Raw genomic sequence first — 18,500 nt, forward strand, 5'->3', positions numbered from 1 at the left:
AAGGGTTAAATATTGATTTGGTTAAAGTATATAAATCTAAACATCATTACCTGTATAACAGTGATTTAAATCAGAGGACTGTACTATAGTAATATTACTGACCACAGTAACACTGGTTATTATTACCTGTGATAAATGTAACTATTATGACTAAAAAAGGGTTAAATTATGTTCAGTAAAAATAAACAGGGACTTTTAATATAGAATTTATTTACTGAGTTAGATTAGATTAGATTAATCTGGTTATAAATGTTAGTTTAGTTATTATTATAGTTTTATTAGTTTGGTTAATAGTTGAGTTTGATCCAGCTGAGGCTAATAGGTGATACTCCTCTCCCCCTGCAGAGGACGCTCTTATTCTGAATCAGCAGGAAACTCCAGCCTCTGGCTGCTGCTAAACACTTCAGAATAAAGCTTTTACTGCAGGCTGGAGATACACTGAGCTCTGTGCTGCTTTCCCTCATTATAGAGCTATGAAATGTCCTTTTCTACATCCTCACTGCTACAGCTTTACACTAGTGATGACCATTACCAAGCTTCTGGATCATTAACACAGCTGAAGCAGTTTAATCAGAAAATGATTCAGTGAAGCTTCTGATACTCGTCTCTACGCTGCGTCTACTGTCCAGTTTCATTTCCTACAAGATTCATTCTGTTTCACTGAAGCTCATTCACACTAATAAACCTTTATAACAACTAAAATAAACCAGTTTCATCTTTTATCCATTAAATAAACATTTCACTGACTCAATTCTCCATTTTATATTAACCACAAACAAAAATAATAAATAATACAAATTACATTCCCTTACATTCACAATTACAATCTGCACAATTTAATTACAGGGTTTTATTCTAAAACTGAATGTGTTGTGCTGTGCTGGGATTAGGATTTATCTTCTTTTTATTGATCATCTCAGAATATGTGATCAGATGGACTGATGGGCATCGATGGGTTCAGATATAAAATAGATCAGTTATAGATTTAGATTTTATTTAAAGGATTGGTGTGAAAACTGTGAGTAAATAAGGTATAAAATATGAAAAATATGACGGATTAAAACATCAGAACATGTTTCTCCAGTTTCAGTCAGTGGAATAAAGCGGGGATCTGAATCTTCACAGTGGATTCAGTGACGTAACGAAGCTTCGGTTACTGTTATAACGTGACTCTAGTGATTTTAGTGAGGACACTGCTTTAATCTCTGTATCCAGTGAAACATCCAGACTTTACACTGAAAGCTTCATGAAGCATTGTGTAACACCACAGTCCAAGATAAGCCTGTTCTGGATCAGTTTTATCAGAGAATGAAAAGATGGAGAATACATTAGCCGCTTAGCTTAGCATAGGGTCTGTTCTAATGGGTTCAGAAGGAGAATCTCACTCTCTGTACTTTTATATGATCTGTAATTCAGTGTTTTAATAAAGGATTTATTTCAGCAGCAGGTTAAAGGTTTTAAAGTGGGTTTGTGTTTCTGTTCTCCTGCTGTTTTAATACAGAACTCAGCTGTATAGTTTAGCTGCTCTGCTGCAGCTTTTTCTATAATTCAGCCTCTAAAAAACATAATCTTCTCTGTGCTTTAACTGCTGAAATGTGTAATAAGTGTTTATGCTATGTTAAGGCCCTGTCCCACTGCGATTGTGTCTAAATATCCACTAAAGTACGTCCAAATTTCAGTGGACGCAGTTTAGTGGATATTTAGACGCAATATGGACGTAGTTTAGTGGATATTTGGACGGCACCGTCCAAGTGGACGTAGTTTAGACGTTGCCGTCCACTTTAGACGCAAAAGTGGTTTTGGTACCTCCCAAAATTTTCGGAATAGACGGCGACTAATATGGACGTATTTTAGTGGATATTTGGACGGCACGTACAGGTGGACGTCGACGTCCATAAAAATATTTTTCTGCCGTCCATCGCTTTTCCACACTTTCCAAGATGCCAGCCAAGAGGAAGGGTTGCCGCCAAGCGATTTTGAACATTGAAACTGTTTTTAAAATGTACTTGCATATTTGATTTTTACATGTCAATGCTTTGCACGTTTCTGGTTTCTTCCTACAGCCTTGAAAAGAATTTTTTTTTTAAACAAAGCATTCCAAAGGCCCTTCTCAGGGCCTATAACTGCTCCCAAAAGAGTTGATTATCGAAACAATAAAAGAAACATTAATTTTGCAAACATGAAAAAAAAATCGTCAGAAGTAAAAAATATTTTTTTTGCATTACAGATGCTTAAAAACCCCTTTAAAACACATTTAAACATTAAAACATAAAAAACTTAGAAATCAATGATGCTGCAGGCGTCTGCTAGCCGCCAGTTTTTGGTTATTATACTGGCATTTGTTCAATGTTCTGGCTTTTTTCCCAGCCTATTGCTACTTTTAGATATAGGCATAGGCTACTGTTCCTGCACAGCATAACAAAAGAAAATAAATTATGTAATTTCTATTTTTATTAGAAAAATAACAAACGAAAATAAACCCAAAATGTTGACAAAAATATAATCTAACGAATTTCAAAATATAGAAACGAAAAAGGTTAAAATGGTATTAATATAACAGTTTAACAGCTGGATCAAACAGTTATACGGATTTCTCTCTCTTGTAGCTCAAGAAGAAATGATGATTCACTAGAAAAAACAACCATATATGGTTGGAAGTCGACGTCCAACTTTAATTTAGACGGAATATGGATGTAATTTGGACGCACTGCGTCAGTGGACGCAGTGTTTTCTGATAAATTTGGACGTACTTTAGTGGATATTTAGACGCAATCGCAGTGGGACAGGGCCTTAAGATAATGAGCTTTATGTGAGCTTTATATTTAAAAGTTGTTTATTTTATTATTATTATGTATGTGAGACTAAAATGGTGCTGATTGTATTACAGTGTGAATTTTGGTACAGTGATTTTGTTCATTTAAAGGAATTAAGAGTAAAATAGTGCAGATTTCAGATGTTAATGTAACGTGCATGAACATCGCTAGCTCTTTTTAGTGGAACTCCAGCACCTAAAATGTATCCCAGCACCCCTAAATAAAGGGTGCCATCAAACGCATTAAAAAATTGCACTAAGTTGTTCCTGGTTTGTACATGTTTATTATTTATAGCAGTGTTATTGTTATTTATTGATATGTTGTTTGTTTTGTTTTTATGGACGTGTTTGTTACTTAATTGTCCTTTGTATGGTGAAACCAGAGAAAAATGTCCCGCCTTGGTGGGACATTAAAGTTTTATTCTATTCTATTGGGTGTGTGTTTGTGGGATTGACTAGCTGTTGATTTTGCTGTATAATACTGTATATTGTTTATGACTCTGACTATGAAGGTACAGTGTGGTATGTGCTACATTAGCTGGTGTAATGTATTTATCATTTATGTACTGTAAAAATTACAGTAAGCAAATAAGACTCTGATAATTCACACCCTGGACCAGATAATGGAGAATGCAGCTGTAGGAGGAATGTTTGATAAAAATTATGTAACAATCTGCTCCCAACAGTTTTATCTTCTTATTCGCTGAAAAGATGTGACAAACACACCTGTCTCCTGTATATAATAGTCTGTATGCCTGAATTGAATGTAAATGATTTTATTTCTTCTGATATGATTCACTCAGACCTAAAATTAAAATTGTATAACGTGCTAAATATCATGTGATGATTTTTACCACGTTTACATGCAGCCTGATAATCTGACAATATTCAGATTAATAGCTCAATCAGAATAGAACACATTCATAAAGCAGTGCTATTGAGGCCATTCTGAATGCAGTTTTATCTCATTGAGCGAGGAGGATAATCCTTTAAGTGATTAGTTAAATAGAAGAATAACAGCTATATAAACTCCTGCATCCATTACATTTACAGTCAAAGAGTTGCAGTACATTCTCCACATATACAGGACAACAGCAGCATGTAGAATTACTGGAATATGAGCAGTGGTGGCTCAGTGGTTAGAGCAGCGCTCCATCAACGACACGGTTCTGCCCTTAATCCTCACTGCTCCTGGGTGCTCCCAATATTCCACAATATCACTGAGTGTGTTCTGAGTGTGCTCACTGCTCAGTGTGTGTGTGTTCTGAGTGTGCTCAGTGTGTGTGTGTGTGTGTGTGTGTGTGTTCTGAGTGTGCTCACTGCTCAGTGTGTGTGTGTGTGTGTTCTGAGTGTGCTCACTGCTCAGTGTGTGTGTGTTCTGAGTGTGCTCAGTGTGTGTGTGTTCTGAGTGTGCTCACTGCTCAGTGTGTGTGTGTTCTGAGTGTGCTCACTGCTCAGTGTGTGTGTGTGTTCTGAGTGTGCTCACTGCTCAGTGTGTGTGTGTTCTGAGTGTGCTCAGTGTGTGTGTGTGTGTGTGTGTGTGTTCTGAGTGTGCTCACTGCTCAGTGTGTGTGTGTGTTCTGAGTGTGCTCACTGCTCAGAGTGTGTGTGTGTGTTCTGAGTGTGCTCACTGCTCAGTGTGTGTGTGTGTGTGTTCTGAGTGTGTTCACTGCTCAGTGTGTGTGTTTGTTCTGAGTGTGCTCACTGCTCAGTGTGTGTGTGTGTGTGTGTGTGTGTGTGTGTGTGTGTTCACTAGCATTAGGTTAAAAGTGGAGATTGTAATTTTCCTCACTGTGGGATTAATTATTATTATTAATAGAGGATTTCTCAGTGCATGGCTGCTGTAAGCAGTGCAGATTACTGGTCTGGTGAGCGTATCACTGTTTGATGCACAACTCAGGATGCAAAGTAACGTGTCAATCGTGAATTTTACATTAAATTATACAATTATCTTATCAAGTAGACTTGGTTCCAAAAACACATTTTTAAATGTAATTTTTCTGTGAAGTAAAAAAGTGATTAAAATGTGTGTCCCTTTATTTACAGTAGCATCCCAGGTCACACACTCCTGTTAAGAATTTCTATTTTATCATCCGTTATGAAGATTAAAGTATAAATTAGATATACCATGAACTGGAGAAAGGTGGAAGCTGCTGTGCTCTATATGCACTGAAAACAGTCCTGTTAATATCTGTAAATTCCTTCACTGGGACGACTGGTACTGGTATCATCCAGAGGTTTGGTGTAATCATTAGTAATCTCTTCTTTAATCAGTGAATGTAATAAACATTTTCTTCTATTTCCTTTAAATAAATTTCAGCTAATATCCTACTGCTCTTACTCTGACTAAACTCATATGATGCTGGTCGTCATGGTTTGGATCAGATAGTGAGCATTTTCATCAGATTGTTTTAGAATCATAATTAATTCAGTCAGATTGGACAACATCTCTGCATGTAAACAAAGCTAAATATGGAATTATTGCTACTATTAGCTAAAATAATTCAACCCCGTTACATTGGGAAGACCCAGAGGTGCAGGGCACTGCAGTGTTCTCACATATGATACAGATTCTGTACCCTAAAAAATAAATGTTAATGCAGAACTTTGGACAAAATATGAAACAAAAATTATAAGTAAAAAACAGATTTAAAATATAAAAGTATTATAAATGCATTATATTATTGCATAATAATGGATAAAATGTGAAGGTGAACACTGTAAAAGGTTCCTGTCAGCTGGGTGTCAGTGAAACTGTGAGTATTTTAAAAAATGTAAAAGGAATAAGTGATCATAAACAAGGAACATCTCATTATTAAGATTCCACAAGAATTTACTTTAATATCTTTTTAAATCATAATAATCCAGCTGGGGTTCTGGTCTGTATATCAGCATTTCAGATCATGAACTGATTACAGCTAATCTCTTTCTAATCTTAAATCACATCCTATAACCTGTATTCTCTTCTGTAATTCTGCTGCTGTAGATTCCGTGTTCTTTTCTGCTCTAATCAGATCTTCTTCTCTATCTGTGATCTGTAAACTCTCCTCTTCTGTCTCTTGCTGTGCTGTGTCTGTTTCTGACACCCTGGAGACTCCAGCTCCCCTTAAGTCCAGAACTGTGCCGTCCACCAACTCCTCTCCCTGCTTTACCCTGAACTCTGTGTTTCGAGACGTTTTGAGCTTCTTTATAAGAAAACTGGTTCACATGTTCGTTCACTTCTCTTCTGAAAACATGCTGAAATATAAAGCTGCAGTAAATACAGGGCTCTGTTTATTATTCTTTATTAATTAAAGCTTCTGGTCAAGATCCTAAACAACTCTTTTCCACTGTCACTAATGAGCTTCAACCTCTCACTCCTGCAGTTTCCTCTTCCTCTGAAAATGCACTTCTTTTCTCAATTTCAGAACTAAATCTATATGGTTCTCTCTATATAAAAAATCTTACTCTGCCTCCTCTGACTGCTCTTCCACTGCTCTTAGCTTTTGTGGTCGTCTCTTCTCCATATTCTGCCCTGTCAGGACCAGTGTTGGGCACGTTACTTTGAAAAAGTAATTAGTTATAGTTACTCATTACTTCTCCAAAAAAGTAACTGAGTTAGTAACTGAGTTACTCCACTATAAAAGTAACTAGTTACCAGTAAAAGCAACTATTGCTATTTTACCCCGTGACATTTTTATTTATTTAAATCAAGCAACAGGTGTAGTCAATCGTAAGTTTAAGATTTTTTTATCAACCTCACTGTGATCTATAGTTCTATAAATCCGTTTTCAGCTTCTCCTCCGTGGTTGAAAGGCAGCTGTTCTGTGTGTGTGAGGCTCGTATCACACACAGCTGAACTGTTTTGCCGGAGGGCGGGGCTGCGCTCATGCAGCGGCTCTCTCTATTGAAATGAATAGGATGCGCTGTGCTGGTGCACGGGGAGAGGATGCGTGCGCGCCGCACTAACACTAAAACTTAATTTCAAGTCGCGGGCCACAAAATATCGTTCTGCGGGCCACGAGTTAGAGATCCCTGATTTAAAGTGCTCACTTCAGACTACTGTCTTCCTCTGATGATGAGCCTGCGGACCCCTAGAGAAACCCTGGTCTCATCCTCCCCTCCCTTGTGATTCACACACACACTTGCGCCGTTGTCTGTATGCACGAAGTTAAAAAAAAAAAGTTCATTCAGCTGCTAAAGTAACTTGCAGTAATGGGGTGTGGGGAAATGGTAACGGCGTTATAGTTACAGTCAGAGTAATTAGTTAGATTACTCCTTACTGAAAAAAGTATTATTTCAACGCCGTTACTACCATCACTGGTCAGGACTGACTTCATCACAGATAATTTCCCAATCTAAATATTATCCTGCCTACTCGATCTGGCCCCACCTCACTTCTGAAGCTCTGTCTTTCTGATATCTCTACACCTGTATCCCGTCTCATGAACCTCTCTTACTACTGCTTATGTCCCCAGTGTTCTGAAATTGGCTGCTGTTACACCCATTCTTAAAAGGCCAGGTCTAGACAGCTCCGTCTGAGTAAATCGTAGACCAATTTCAAACTGACCATTTGTCTCTAAAGCTCTGGAGATGGATGTTGCTTTACAAATGCAAGATAATCTGTTCAATAATAACGTTTTTGAGAAGTTTTAGTCAGGTTTCTGCTGTCAGCACAGTACTGACGGCTCTAATCTGTCTGTCCTGATCAGCTCTTTTATGCCTTTACTCCACTTGTGATTCTGTTACTGGTTGTGTTTCTGCTTCACTGCTTTGTGGTCTACCCTCTAAAACTCTGTGTCCTCTGCTGTATATTAAAAACTCTACAGCCAGAATCTTTGGGCATTTTCACATCTGAAAGTCCAGAACAGAGTTTGTATCAGGGCTCATATCATTGCTACAATGTAAATACGGTATTTGATCCGATTAGTTTTGGTTTTGCTTAGTAGTTTAGAGAGTAGAGTGAAGAACTTTACTACATTCTGTCACCATCAGCTACGTGAGTGGAGTCTCTTTACGCTTTATACTAATTTATAGAGTTAGTTATTAGGGGAGTTGCTTTGCCAGGTGTTGTGACGATTTCTAGCTCTCTGTCAGAATCTGAATGTTCACTATCAGTTTACACCCAGAAATCACTCCCAGCAGATATACTTGCTACATTTCAAAGAACACATCTGTTTTAAAGTTCTGCTACTGACCTTTAAGGTCTTGCACTGCTGTGCTCTTATCTGTCTTCTCTCTTACTGCTTTTTGCTGCATCACACAGTCTCAGGTCCCCTGACTCTGGTCTGCTGGCTGTTCCTCTGCTCAGGCTTTTCTCTATGGGTGGCAGGTCTTCAGTGTTGCTACCTCCTGTTATCTGCTCATCCTCCTCTCTTTCTCTCTTCACAGCACAGCTTAAAATCTCTCTTCTCTGAATATTTTTATTCTCTATCAGGTCTTTCTTTTTGTTGTTTTTTTTTTTTTTTACACTTTCTTGGGTTGTAAAAGTCACTCTGTATAAGTGTGACATTATTACTATTTTTACTATTGTTTTAATTTTTTTGTTTGCTTTCACGCTGATCAAAACCTTTATTGAGGCGGTGTTTAAACCCATCACACACAGATCAGTGATAGTAGCAGCGGTGTTTTATTATATACCATCTAATTTTTTAAACACTGTGTTTAAGCTCTCACTGTCCTCTACTCTACACACTTCTACCTACAGCTGAAACATCTTGTAGATAAAGTAAAGTCAGAGACAGAAGATCTGAATCTGTTACTGCACAGATTTACAGTGTTGGTTCATAGTCCTTCATCAGTGGTTACAAGCTGCTGTTTGTGGACTAGTGTCAATCTACAAAACTCCAGCAGCACTGCTGTATCTGATCCAGTCGTAACAGCAAAAAACACTCTAGCACCTCTTACACCACCTCCACCCAAATAATAATATGTGGTGGTCTATCCTGTTGGGTCCTGAGTATTGAAGAAAAGGGTGAAAGGAGGATAGTAAAATAATAATAGGAAAATAATAAAAGTATGTAGAGAAACAGATACAGAACTACAGTCTGTAATTATTATACAACTACAGAATGTCCAATATGATTAGTGGAACAGGTAAGATTGACAATTTAAGAGGTGGTCATAATATTGGGATATGACCATGTATAGCTGCTTTTTAGTAGATATCTAAAAAAGCCAAAGGATAGCATTATTTAAACTGATAATTAACATGTGCTCATATGCACTAGTGTGTACCAGCAATATGTAATGGAAAGCATTCCAACCCACAGTCAACAGCAAAGATGCACCAATTCCAATTTCCAATTCTTACATAAATTATAAGAAACTTTTCTTTATAGTAAAATATTGAAACAAAGTGCAGTACTGGATTTGTACAGACTAGCTGATGAAATGAAGTACAGTATTTGTATGGGTCTGCTACCGGTTTGTAGTAGCTGTGTGTGCCGTGACAAGAGGTGGAAATCCTGGAACACACGTTTGAGAAGTATTACATTGTGTGTTGTATTCCTTGCAGTTTAGTAAAGTGAAGTGTTTTTAAAATATTTAACTTCGACTGCTAATTTCTTCAGACAGGGCATACTCAGCAAGTGTCTTATTAATGTGTTGCTCTGAATATTGAAGTTGTTCCTCCGCAGCTTACTCTGACCCTGTAGATATGATGACTGCGAGCTTGCTGATGTCTGCACTCGCTGTGAAGAACATTCTTGCTCATAATGTATTTTGTGTGAGTCTGTATGTCTGTGCCGCTGTCGCATTAAGTAACACATGTAAAATGTGTGTACATTTATAGCAAATTTGAATCAGAATTCTGAGACTTAGAGATTAGTTGGTCAACAGTCATGGCCGATCAACTGAAAATCATCAGTGACTCCAGTCACTGCTTGATCAAGCTTCGCATCTTTAGTGGATAGTGCAGTGGGTGGTAATGATCATGACTGGCAGTGTCTGGCTGGAACTCGTTACTTTCACAGCAGCATTCTTTATACAGACTCTGGTTTGTTCAGTTTTCCTTAGTGTGGTTTGTTTTAGAGGTTGTGTAAACAGTAATTGAACTTGGTTGTGCACCAAACAACTGCATTAAGACCTGCAAGAGGAGGTGGTGTCGTTCCCATTCTAAACCAACTCTGAAGAGGCTTGTTTGGGTGACTGTGATCTGTCCTTAATCCGAATTAACCATCAAATTTACTCCACTTGTTTGAGATACACAGCTGTTAAGGTGCAGTTTAAACTCATTTATTACCCAGATAATTACTGAAGCTATTTTCTAATGCTATCTCTGCTGCTGCTCCATGTCAAAATGTTAATACAGTGTTAAAACAAGTCTAGCTGATTATTTTTTTTTCTGTTTCTGATGATGTACTGCAATGTAAAATAAAACATGATATATAAAAGCTGAATTGTTTTTTTATCAAAGCATTTTTTTTACAATTAACTTAGTATTTCTAAAGTAAAATAGCAAGTTTAGTAAAGTTCATAATAAAGAGTCCTACAAAGTCCTGTTAATCAGTGGTTCTTTTTTAAATCCCTAAATATGTGATGCTTATTTGGACACTGAGGAGACTAATTAAGAATGTTTTAAGCTTTTGGCTTCATTGTATAGTTTCCATTGTCTACCACTGTGTAGCACAGTTTGAGTTGAGTTTGAGCTGTTGTTACAATTGTTTGTGTAGGGAATGTAGGTGTGCAGGTCACCATAAAATATAGGAAAGGGACCTATTTTACCCAATCTTTGAATCATCATATAATTAATTTAGTCTCATTAATAAATTAAATACAAATGTTCAAATCATTGATATCACATAATATCTCATTTCTAACTAGAAACAACTGTATGAGATCTTAAGTTTTTAATAAATGTGAATTCTTTTACATATAGTTATCAGTAGCAACCAGGATTAATGATTTCAACACAGTTGGAATACTAAACACGACGATCATATGTTAATAAGTTCAGCTGAATTTTGGAGGAGCTGAGAGAGCAATGGAGATTATTCTTGGCTATAGATACATGCAAGGGAGCGCACTCCATCTGAGGAAGTATAGTTTTTTTTTATTGGAATAATGACACCCTTACATTTGACTATTACTGTGTGGATAACTCAGGATATGCACATAGCTACAGAAGCTTTAGCTACAGTGAGCTCAGAATCAGCTCAGCATGTACATGTTACAGAGCTCAAGAACAAGGTCTTCAGGTATATTGACACTGTAGCTTTAAAGGCTTTTTAGGAGGAAAATCATATGCTCTGTGGTTTCTTTCACTCCAAATACATTAACTTTACTCCAAAAGCTTGGGAGTACAAAAAGGAGGACAATGGAGGACAATGGCTCTGTGCTGTGCTGCACACTCAACACTGAGAATTACCGGCTTACGTAATACTGCCAAAAAACACTAGCACTCCTTTTCCTTAACTCTATGTAGTGAAGCGTAGTGAACACTTTTTAACAACAAATAACAAGAATTAATCTTTCTAACATTTTTCTTGATAATTATTTACAGATATTTTTATGGGTTTTTTCTTTTTAGTCAACAATAACATTAACTGACTAGATTTCACGTGTGCAAAGTACGTGGGCAATCATTACATTCTAAAGCTACTGCTGTATTTCAGCTTTATGTATATGAAATACTGTATTTTAGTATTTATCGGTATGTTAGAACAGAGGTGCAAAATAAATTGATATAATTTGCTTTAAAATCTAAATTTACAGTATAAATATTATCTGGATTTCACAAGAAAAATATGTTTGAAATTAATTAATCTTAAAGACCTTACTAGCCCAGTTGTTTAATGTTCAGTCTGATGTGATGGATATTATAGGAGATCAGTCTTTGTCATCCTCTTATGATTTGGAAGTCATTTTACCATTCCTTGAAGAGGAAAGGGGTTCTGCCCAGGTTCCTCTGGGATATAATCTCTTCTGACTGTATCTGCCCGTTACAAGCCTGACTTTGAAGAAAATAGCCATGTGGAGCGTTGAACAGGCATTTGGCTTAGACTCTAAGAAATGACAGGTAGCTAAGTTTCTCTTGGTGAGAACAATGGTGCAGCCTTCTTTGTTTTTATCTGTTCTGTCTACCAGTGATGTCTGACTCAGAGAGAGAGTTTTTTTTTTTAATTCTCTGTTAAATTTTCACCTTAGTGGTGAACAGCAGAGAGAATGATTCCCCGTTGTACAGGGATGTTGTTACCTGCATAACTACACACCTCCCTGTCCCTGTCTTTCCCTGTTTGGTGTTGACTGCACTGTGCATTGCTGGTGGTGCTGTCACCTTCTGGTAAGGATACATTTGTTCTTGGCTTTGTAATTTCTACATTCTGTGGGTAACTGGTTCCTGTCAGCCTCACAACTAGTACTGGGCAAACCCAAATTTTTCTATTTAGCACAAAGTCTAATAATTCTCTCTCTCATGCTCTCTTACAGGTTATTTTTTCTAACCATTTATTCATGTGTAATGTTAAACAGCGGCAGTATGTATTGGTAGTACATGTCATTGGTAGTAAATTTGATGTAATGGAGAATGAGCTCACATGTTGGAAAGCTAAACGAGCATGTTCCATCATCAGGCTCTCTAACTCACTAAAAGTGTCTTAAACACAAACAGTACACACACACACACACATACCTGAGTGTGCTGAGTTTGCAGCGTGGATCCTTCAGTTTATTTGAGAGCTCCTTCACTCCAGACTCTCCTGGGTTATTGTAGGTCAGATCCAGTTCTTTCAGGTTTGAACTTAAAGATGAAGCCAGAGATGAACATCCTTTCTCTGTGATCATACAACCAGATAACCTGCAGAGGAGAGAAAAACACCAGGATTAGATAGGATAAGTGACACAGATAAGATGAGTGGCAAAGATAAAACAGACTGTTGGTATTCTTTAAAATATCAAAATAAGTTATTTTAGTTATAATCGGACAGAGGCTCTGACCTGAGTATCTCCAGTTTACAGTGTGAACTCTTCAGTTCAGAACAGAGTTTCTCCACTCCTGAATCCTGCAGGTCATTATTACTGAGATCCAGCACTTTCAGAGAGGAGGCTTCCAGTTTTAAAACTGATCCCAGACTCTCACAGGACTGTTCCCCAAGATTACACAAAGCTAGTCTGACAAAAACAGATGAAATAAACAGAGTCTTCATTAAAAAATGTATTGAATAAAAGCAAGAAGATGTATTAATCTTAAAAAAAAACATAACAATAGCACTTCCATATTTAGTTTAATAGGATTCTGAGTGCACTCATGATTTATAATTACTAAATACATTATGTTAATATTGTCTAAATTATGCAGTTGTGATGGAAGTGTCCATTTCCAAAATCAGATAAGTTACTATATAGGTAACCAACTTGGTAACTTACATCGTACAAACCATCCTTAAGCTACACAGATGTTCCCCAAAACCAAATTTTGACAAGATTAATTGCAACAACTGCATTTAAGCTGTGTAGTTCCTGGTGATAACATCATTGAGGATAGAACATGCAGTAACAAGAGTATTAATACTTTCATAAAGCTAAATATTTATATTAATCATGCTATGTGAACATTTAAACTGTAAAGGGATGAATGTGTAGCTCTTAATGTACTTCTTAAATAATTTATATTTTTAAACACATGGTTGTACTTATTAAATATTATCACTATAACCCATTTGTGCCCATATGAGAAACCTATGGAAAACTGCATATATTTCCTATAATATGCTGTGATGAATCACTCTCACAGATATCTGCTACCCTCAAGCCTCAAAAATCAAGGCACTGTGTTTAAATGAGCAAGTTCTGTAAGTTCATATTAAACCATTTCTTCTGAATCATATTTAACAAAATGTGTTCCTCAAATTTCAACTTTACATAACCCAGATTACTGATATTACCTGTTCTGTTAAATAAAAGTGTCAGTGGTGTGTATTAGTGGTAAGTGTAACTGTCTGTTGCAAGAACTGGACAGTGAGCATTTTCTGACCTATTTTAGATACGATATCGAGCAGTTCATTTCCCTCTTTAGTAAGCTTGGACCCAAAATAGCAAGGCATTTGAGCCATCAGGCCAAGCACCTATCTTTCTTTGTGTTTGTTACGTAAAGTAGCTTAAAATATTGTTTATTAATGCATTAATTACTTCTGTAGTTTAATGCAAGCATATTAAAGACAAAAAAATGGAAACATAAAATATCAATAAGGCATTCACAATTTAAAATAAGCTGCAGTGTTTATCCTTTACTAGTTTTATTGAAGGTTTTAACTGAATATATATAGCATGTTAGGCCGCATTTCAAAAATACTCTCAATCTCTCAATAATCTTAAAAGAAGACAAATATTTAAAAAATAAAAGATTATTATAATTTTTTATAAATTTAATCATTTCCCAATTATATTTACTAAAAATTAACTAATTATTTCTAAGGTATCTTGGAGGACTCTTTCCACTTTCTTGTTCTCAGTTACTGTGTTGGGGATTCCACTGTAATTGGAATATTTACAAGGTCCATATTGAATTATTCACAGAGTACATGCCAGTGCAACCTACAGAGGACCAGGAGAACCACTGCTGCTGGGTTTCATAGGGAATAGAATTTCCCAAACTGCTTGGGATTAGAGCTTAGATCGGACCCAAAAAATCCGACCCGGCCCAAGCCTGTGCACATTCTGCCCGAGCCCGACCCAACCCGACCCATAAACTGGCTGTTTCAATGAGTAAAATCTGTTCAGAATGACACTCGAACACTGAAGGAGTGTAGACCTATTATTTAAGAAAAATGTTTTAAGAACAGCTTCACACAGCACTGCAAGTCAAAAGTGATTAGATTTAGTTAGTTAATATCATTAATTCTAGTATTAGAAATATATATTTTTATTTTTTTAATACAAAAAATCAGTTACTGTCAAACAACCAACTGTCCACAAAATCTGCAACAGTCCACAAGCGAGCAGCCTTAAGTGAAAAAATATCTGTAATACTGCTGCTAAAAATAACCAATAGAACACACATGAACATGAAACACATCACATCGGAAAGCTTTATTAGTTTTATTAGTTCATCCTCCCGCCTGGAGTGTTCTGGTGTATGAGCTACTCACAGGTTAAGGGTCTCACAGCTGCTTCTCAGATGGACTTATACCTGTGAGGAGTTTATTCCTCATACTGTATCTCCTGTTTCACTACAAAACACATGCTTTTATCTCCCTCACGCTCATATTATAATCCATACAGAATTCTGCAGCTTTCTCAGTGTTTTCTGTTGATATTTCGCACTGTGAGGTGCCACGCGCTGCCGCTGTTGTGCCAAAATCTCACTGCCCAGAGAATCTGACTTCGCTTTGCGAGCAGGATTTCTCCCAACACTGCTCCGCTGGAGTGGAAACAGCACTTATAACTAAATTAACAAACACAAAAACGAAGGGTATTCTATCTGTAATTTCAGTTTGTTTTAGTTAGTTTTATAAACACAGAGTACGGTTACAGTTTTTTTTTATTATCGTTTCTATTAGTTTCAGTTAGTCTCAGACTATTTTCTGGAGACCGACCCGACCTGGCCCGAGGAAAGTGGTGGGAAATCTCGGCCAAACCGAAGTCAGGTCGGGCCTCGGGTCGGGTTCGGGCAGAGAATCTAAGCTCTGGGATTTACAGATGGGATGCATCCAGGGAACCTCGTAGTTGTGGATGTTTCATACTGTTTCTGGGTTTTGGGTGTAGAGATACAAGGCGTGTTTCCCTGCAGAATCTGACATGTTACAGAGTCGGCGCATCATGTGCGATGGGAAGTCATGAAAGAAATACAGAAATGCAAGGCAAGTGTTTTTCTATGCTGTGACGGCAGACATTTGGACAGACAACTTCCACAAATCCTTGTTTCTCTTTGCTTCTTTGTGTGGCTTAACCAGACTTAACTACAATGTGCACATTTTAAGCACTGCTCTGTCCAGCGCTTTCTTCTCTGCTGTACTGGAGAAGAGATCTCTCAGCTCCTAGGAAATGAGAAGTCACTGGTCACGTATTTTAAACTTTATGGATTGCTAGGCAGCCTGCACAGGTCTCTTAAATAAACCAAATACAGTGTTTGACATGCTGGATTCTGTGTTGCAGCAGTATGAACACATTGTATCTTTTGTTAAGTGCTGACCACGCCTAAGTGAAGTAGAGAAGGAAAGAAAAAGGGGAGGGAACTCTTGGGCTGGAGTTCTGAACTGCGTGCTGAAGAAGCGTGCAGTTATACTCCCCCCCCCCTTTTATTTAATAGGAAGTGATAGAGTAGAAGAAGGGGGGTTGTTGGGGAGGAGGTGGGTTGCAAACTTTCGTCATGAGAGGTAGTTAGTCAGGGCAGGTATTTATAGGACGGCTCATTGATACAGGGTGGAGAGAACGTAGAGTTCAGGCGTGGTCCTTCTACCAAACTTTTGTTATTACATAACATCATATACTGCCAACAACCTATATGAAAAACGACTTTTTAAAAGATGCAACTAACGATTTGGAAACTGGTAACACACTAAGTTTGTTGTTAGTTTTATCTTGGTCTGTGAGCGCTTTTGAGCATTGTACAGCATCAACACTGGAACTGGTGCTCTAAGCTGTGTCTATTGCTCGCGTTTCCTGTCTAGAAGAACTAATGTCAATGGCCAATAATGCACCCCAACCACTACAAGCTCTACAGGACTGCTCACTTTTCTAAAGTTTTGACTTTAAAAAGGGTTATTAAATTTTATGTCCCTAAGTATTTTCCTGTCTATTCACACAATTAGAGTTGCATAATGTAAAATAAATACTTTATTTTAAAAGTAAAACATATCACCTAGAATGAAATAGTGAACAATGGTGTCTTTTTATTTTTCTGAGAGTGGTTGTTTGTCAGTGGTAAAACAACTCAAGGCACAGAAGGGGGTAATTTTACACATGAAATTTTACACATGAAGGGAAAATAACTCTCTCCCACAAAAACATGGCTGTATCGCATTATTTTGGAAAATAACAATTATGATAGTTAAGCCTGCATTAAGGCAAAAAAGTATTTTTCACATATTATTTATTATAGTTATTATTAGATGATTTATTATAGCTTAAGAGACCCAAATGCTTTTCATCATATTTTCTGTTTAGACTTTCTGAAGTTTGTGGAGTCCAGTGTTGCTTCCAGTTCTTCCTTGTAAAAAGAGCTCTATTTTTAAACAAACCTGAATATGTAGACACACAACACAAATTAAGGAACGTGAATTAAATTAAGCCAAAGAGTCGAATAGAACGCCAAATGATATGTCTGATTTAGTGAAAGTAAACTCTGAACAATGCCTGGATCTGATTCTTAAACTCCCTTAATTATCATCACTCTCATGACCCCCACATTAAGGCCCCTATCAGAAACATTTTATTTCTTCTGTAAAATTACAATTTAAAACCATTTAAAGTTTTGTTGTGGCAACATTGCAATGCAGACATTGCAGCATGTTTCTATATAAATATAAAACTCAGTAAGAGATCGTTCTAACCTGAGAGTTTCCAGTTTACAGTGTGAACTCTTGAGTCCATCAGAGAGTTTCTCTATGGAATCCTGCAGGTCATTGTTACTGAGGTCCAGTTCTTTCAGGGAGTTGTTTTCCAGGTTTAAAACTGATCCCAAAGTTTCACAGCAAAGTCCTTGAAGATTACAATAATCAATTCTGCAAAATAAAGGCATTTAAAATGTGAGGGATTTTTTAAATGCAAGAGTTTTAATGAAAGAGTTAGAGAAACACTGACCTGAGTATCTCCAGTCTACAGTGAGGACTCTTCAGTCCAGCACAGAGTTTCTCCAGTCCTGAATCCTCCAGTTCATTTCTACTGAGGTCCAGCTCTTTCAGAGAACTGTTTTCTGATTGTAAAATTGACTGCAGGGTCTCACAGGATTTTTCACTGAGTTCACACATAGCAAGACTGTAAAAAGATAAGTAAATGCAACACACTGATACTCAGAAGAACATGTTTTAATAAATAAAATAGTAATTAATAAACAGGTAGTTTTGAAGGCACTGAATACCAAGTTTATCATTTTAAAAAGAAATAACAGAATTCTGACCTGACTCGCTCTATTTTACAGTGTGAATTGTTCAGTTCAGCAGAGAGCAACTCCACTCCTGAGTCCGTCAGGTCATTGTCACTGAGGTCCAGCTCTTTCAGAGAGTTTTCTGATTGTAAAACTGACTGAAGAGTATTACAGGACTGTTTACTGAGTGTACAAATAGCAAGTCTGTAAAAGAATAAAAACATGTTTTACACAACAATCAGTGAAATATGTTTTAATTTAATAAAAATACCCTAAATGTTCACAGGTAGGGAATTAGAAAAGACACTGAATTATAGGTTTTGAGAATTCTGACCTGAGTATCTCCAGTTTACAATTTGAACTCTTCAGTCCAGCAGAGATTTTCTCCATTCCTGAATCCTCCAGGTTGTTGTCACTGAGGTCCAGCTCTTTCAGTGAGGAGTTTTCTGATTGTAAAACTGACTGCAGATTCTCACATGAGTGTTCACTGAGTTTACACACAGATAACCTAAAGAATGCAAAGAAAGTACAGTAACACACACACACACACACAAACACACACACACCCCTCCTTAAACAACTATCAAAGATGTTACTGAAACATTACAAATGACCTACATATTTCCCAATTTACTGCTTTAATTAATGGAATCATGATCAGTATAATTTAATGAATTAGAAGAATTA

General features: G+C 37.0%; 1 protein-coding gene across 1 annotated transcript in view; it reads right to left on the bottom strand.

The window, feature by feature from the left end:
• Positions 1–18,500, bottom strand: part of LOC111193564 (uncharacterized) — a 55,302-nt gene that overhangs the window by 3,639 nt on the left and 33,163 nt on the right. The window contains exons 8-13 of the mRNA XM_049473043.1: positions 18,148–18,321; positions 17,847–18,017; positions 17,531–17,704; positions 17,281–17,451; positions 12,728–12,901; positions 12,423–12,587 (exon numbers count right to left, since the gene is read on the bottom strand). Coding sequence (XP_049329000.1) covers positions 12,423–12,587; positions 12,728–12,901; positions 17,281–17,451; positions 17,531–17,704; positions 17,847–18,017; positions 18,148–18,321 — 1,029 coding nt within the window. The remainder of the gene's footprint in view (positions 1–12,422; positions 12,588–12,727; positions 12,902–17,280; positions 17,452–17,530; positions 17,705–17,846; positions 18,018–18,147; positions 18,322–18,500) is intronic.

The sequence above is a fragment of the Astyanax mexicanus genome, unplaced genomic scaffold, assembly GCF_023375975.1.
Source record: "Astyanax mexicanus isolate ESR-SI-001 unplaced genomic scaffold, AstMex3_surface scaffold_33, whole genome shotgun sequence".
Lineage (NCBI taxonomy): Eukaryota > Metazoa > Chordata > Actinopteri > Characiformes > Acestrorhamphidae > Astyanax > Astyanax mexicanus.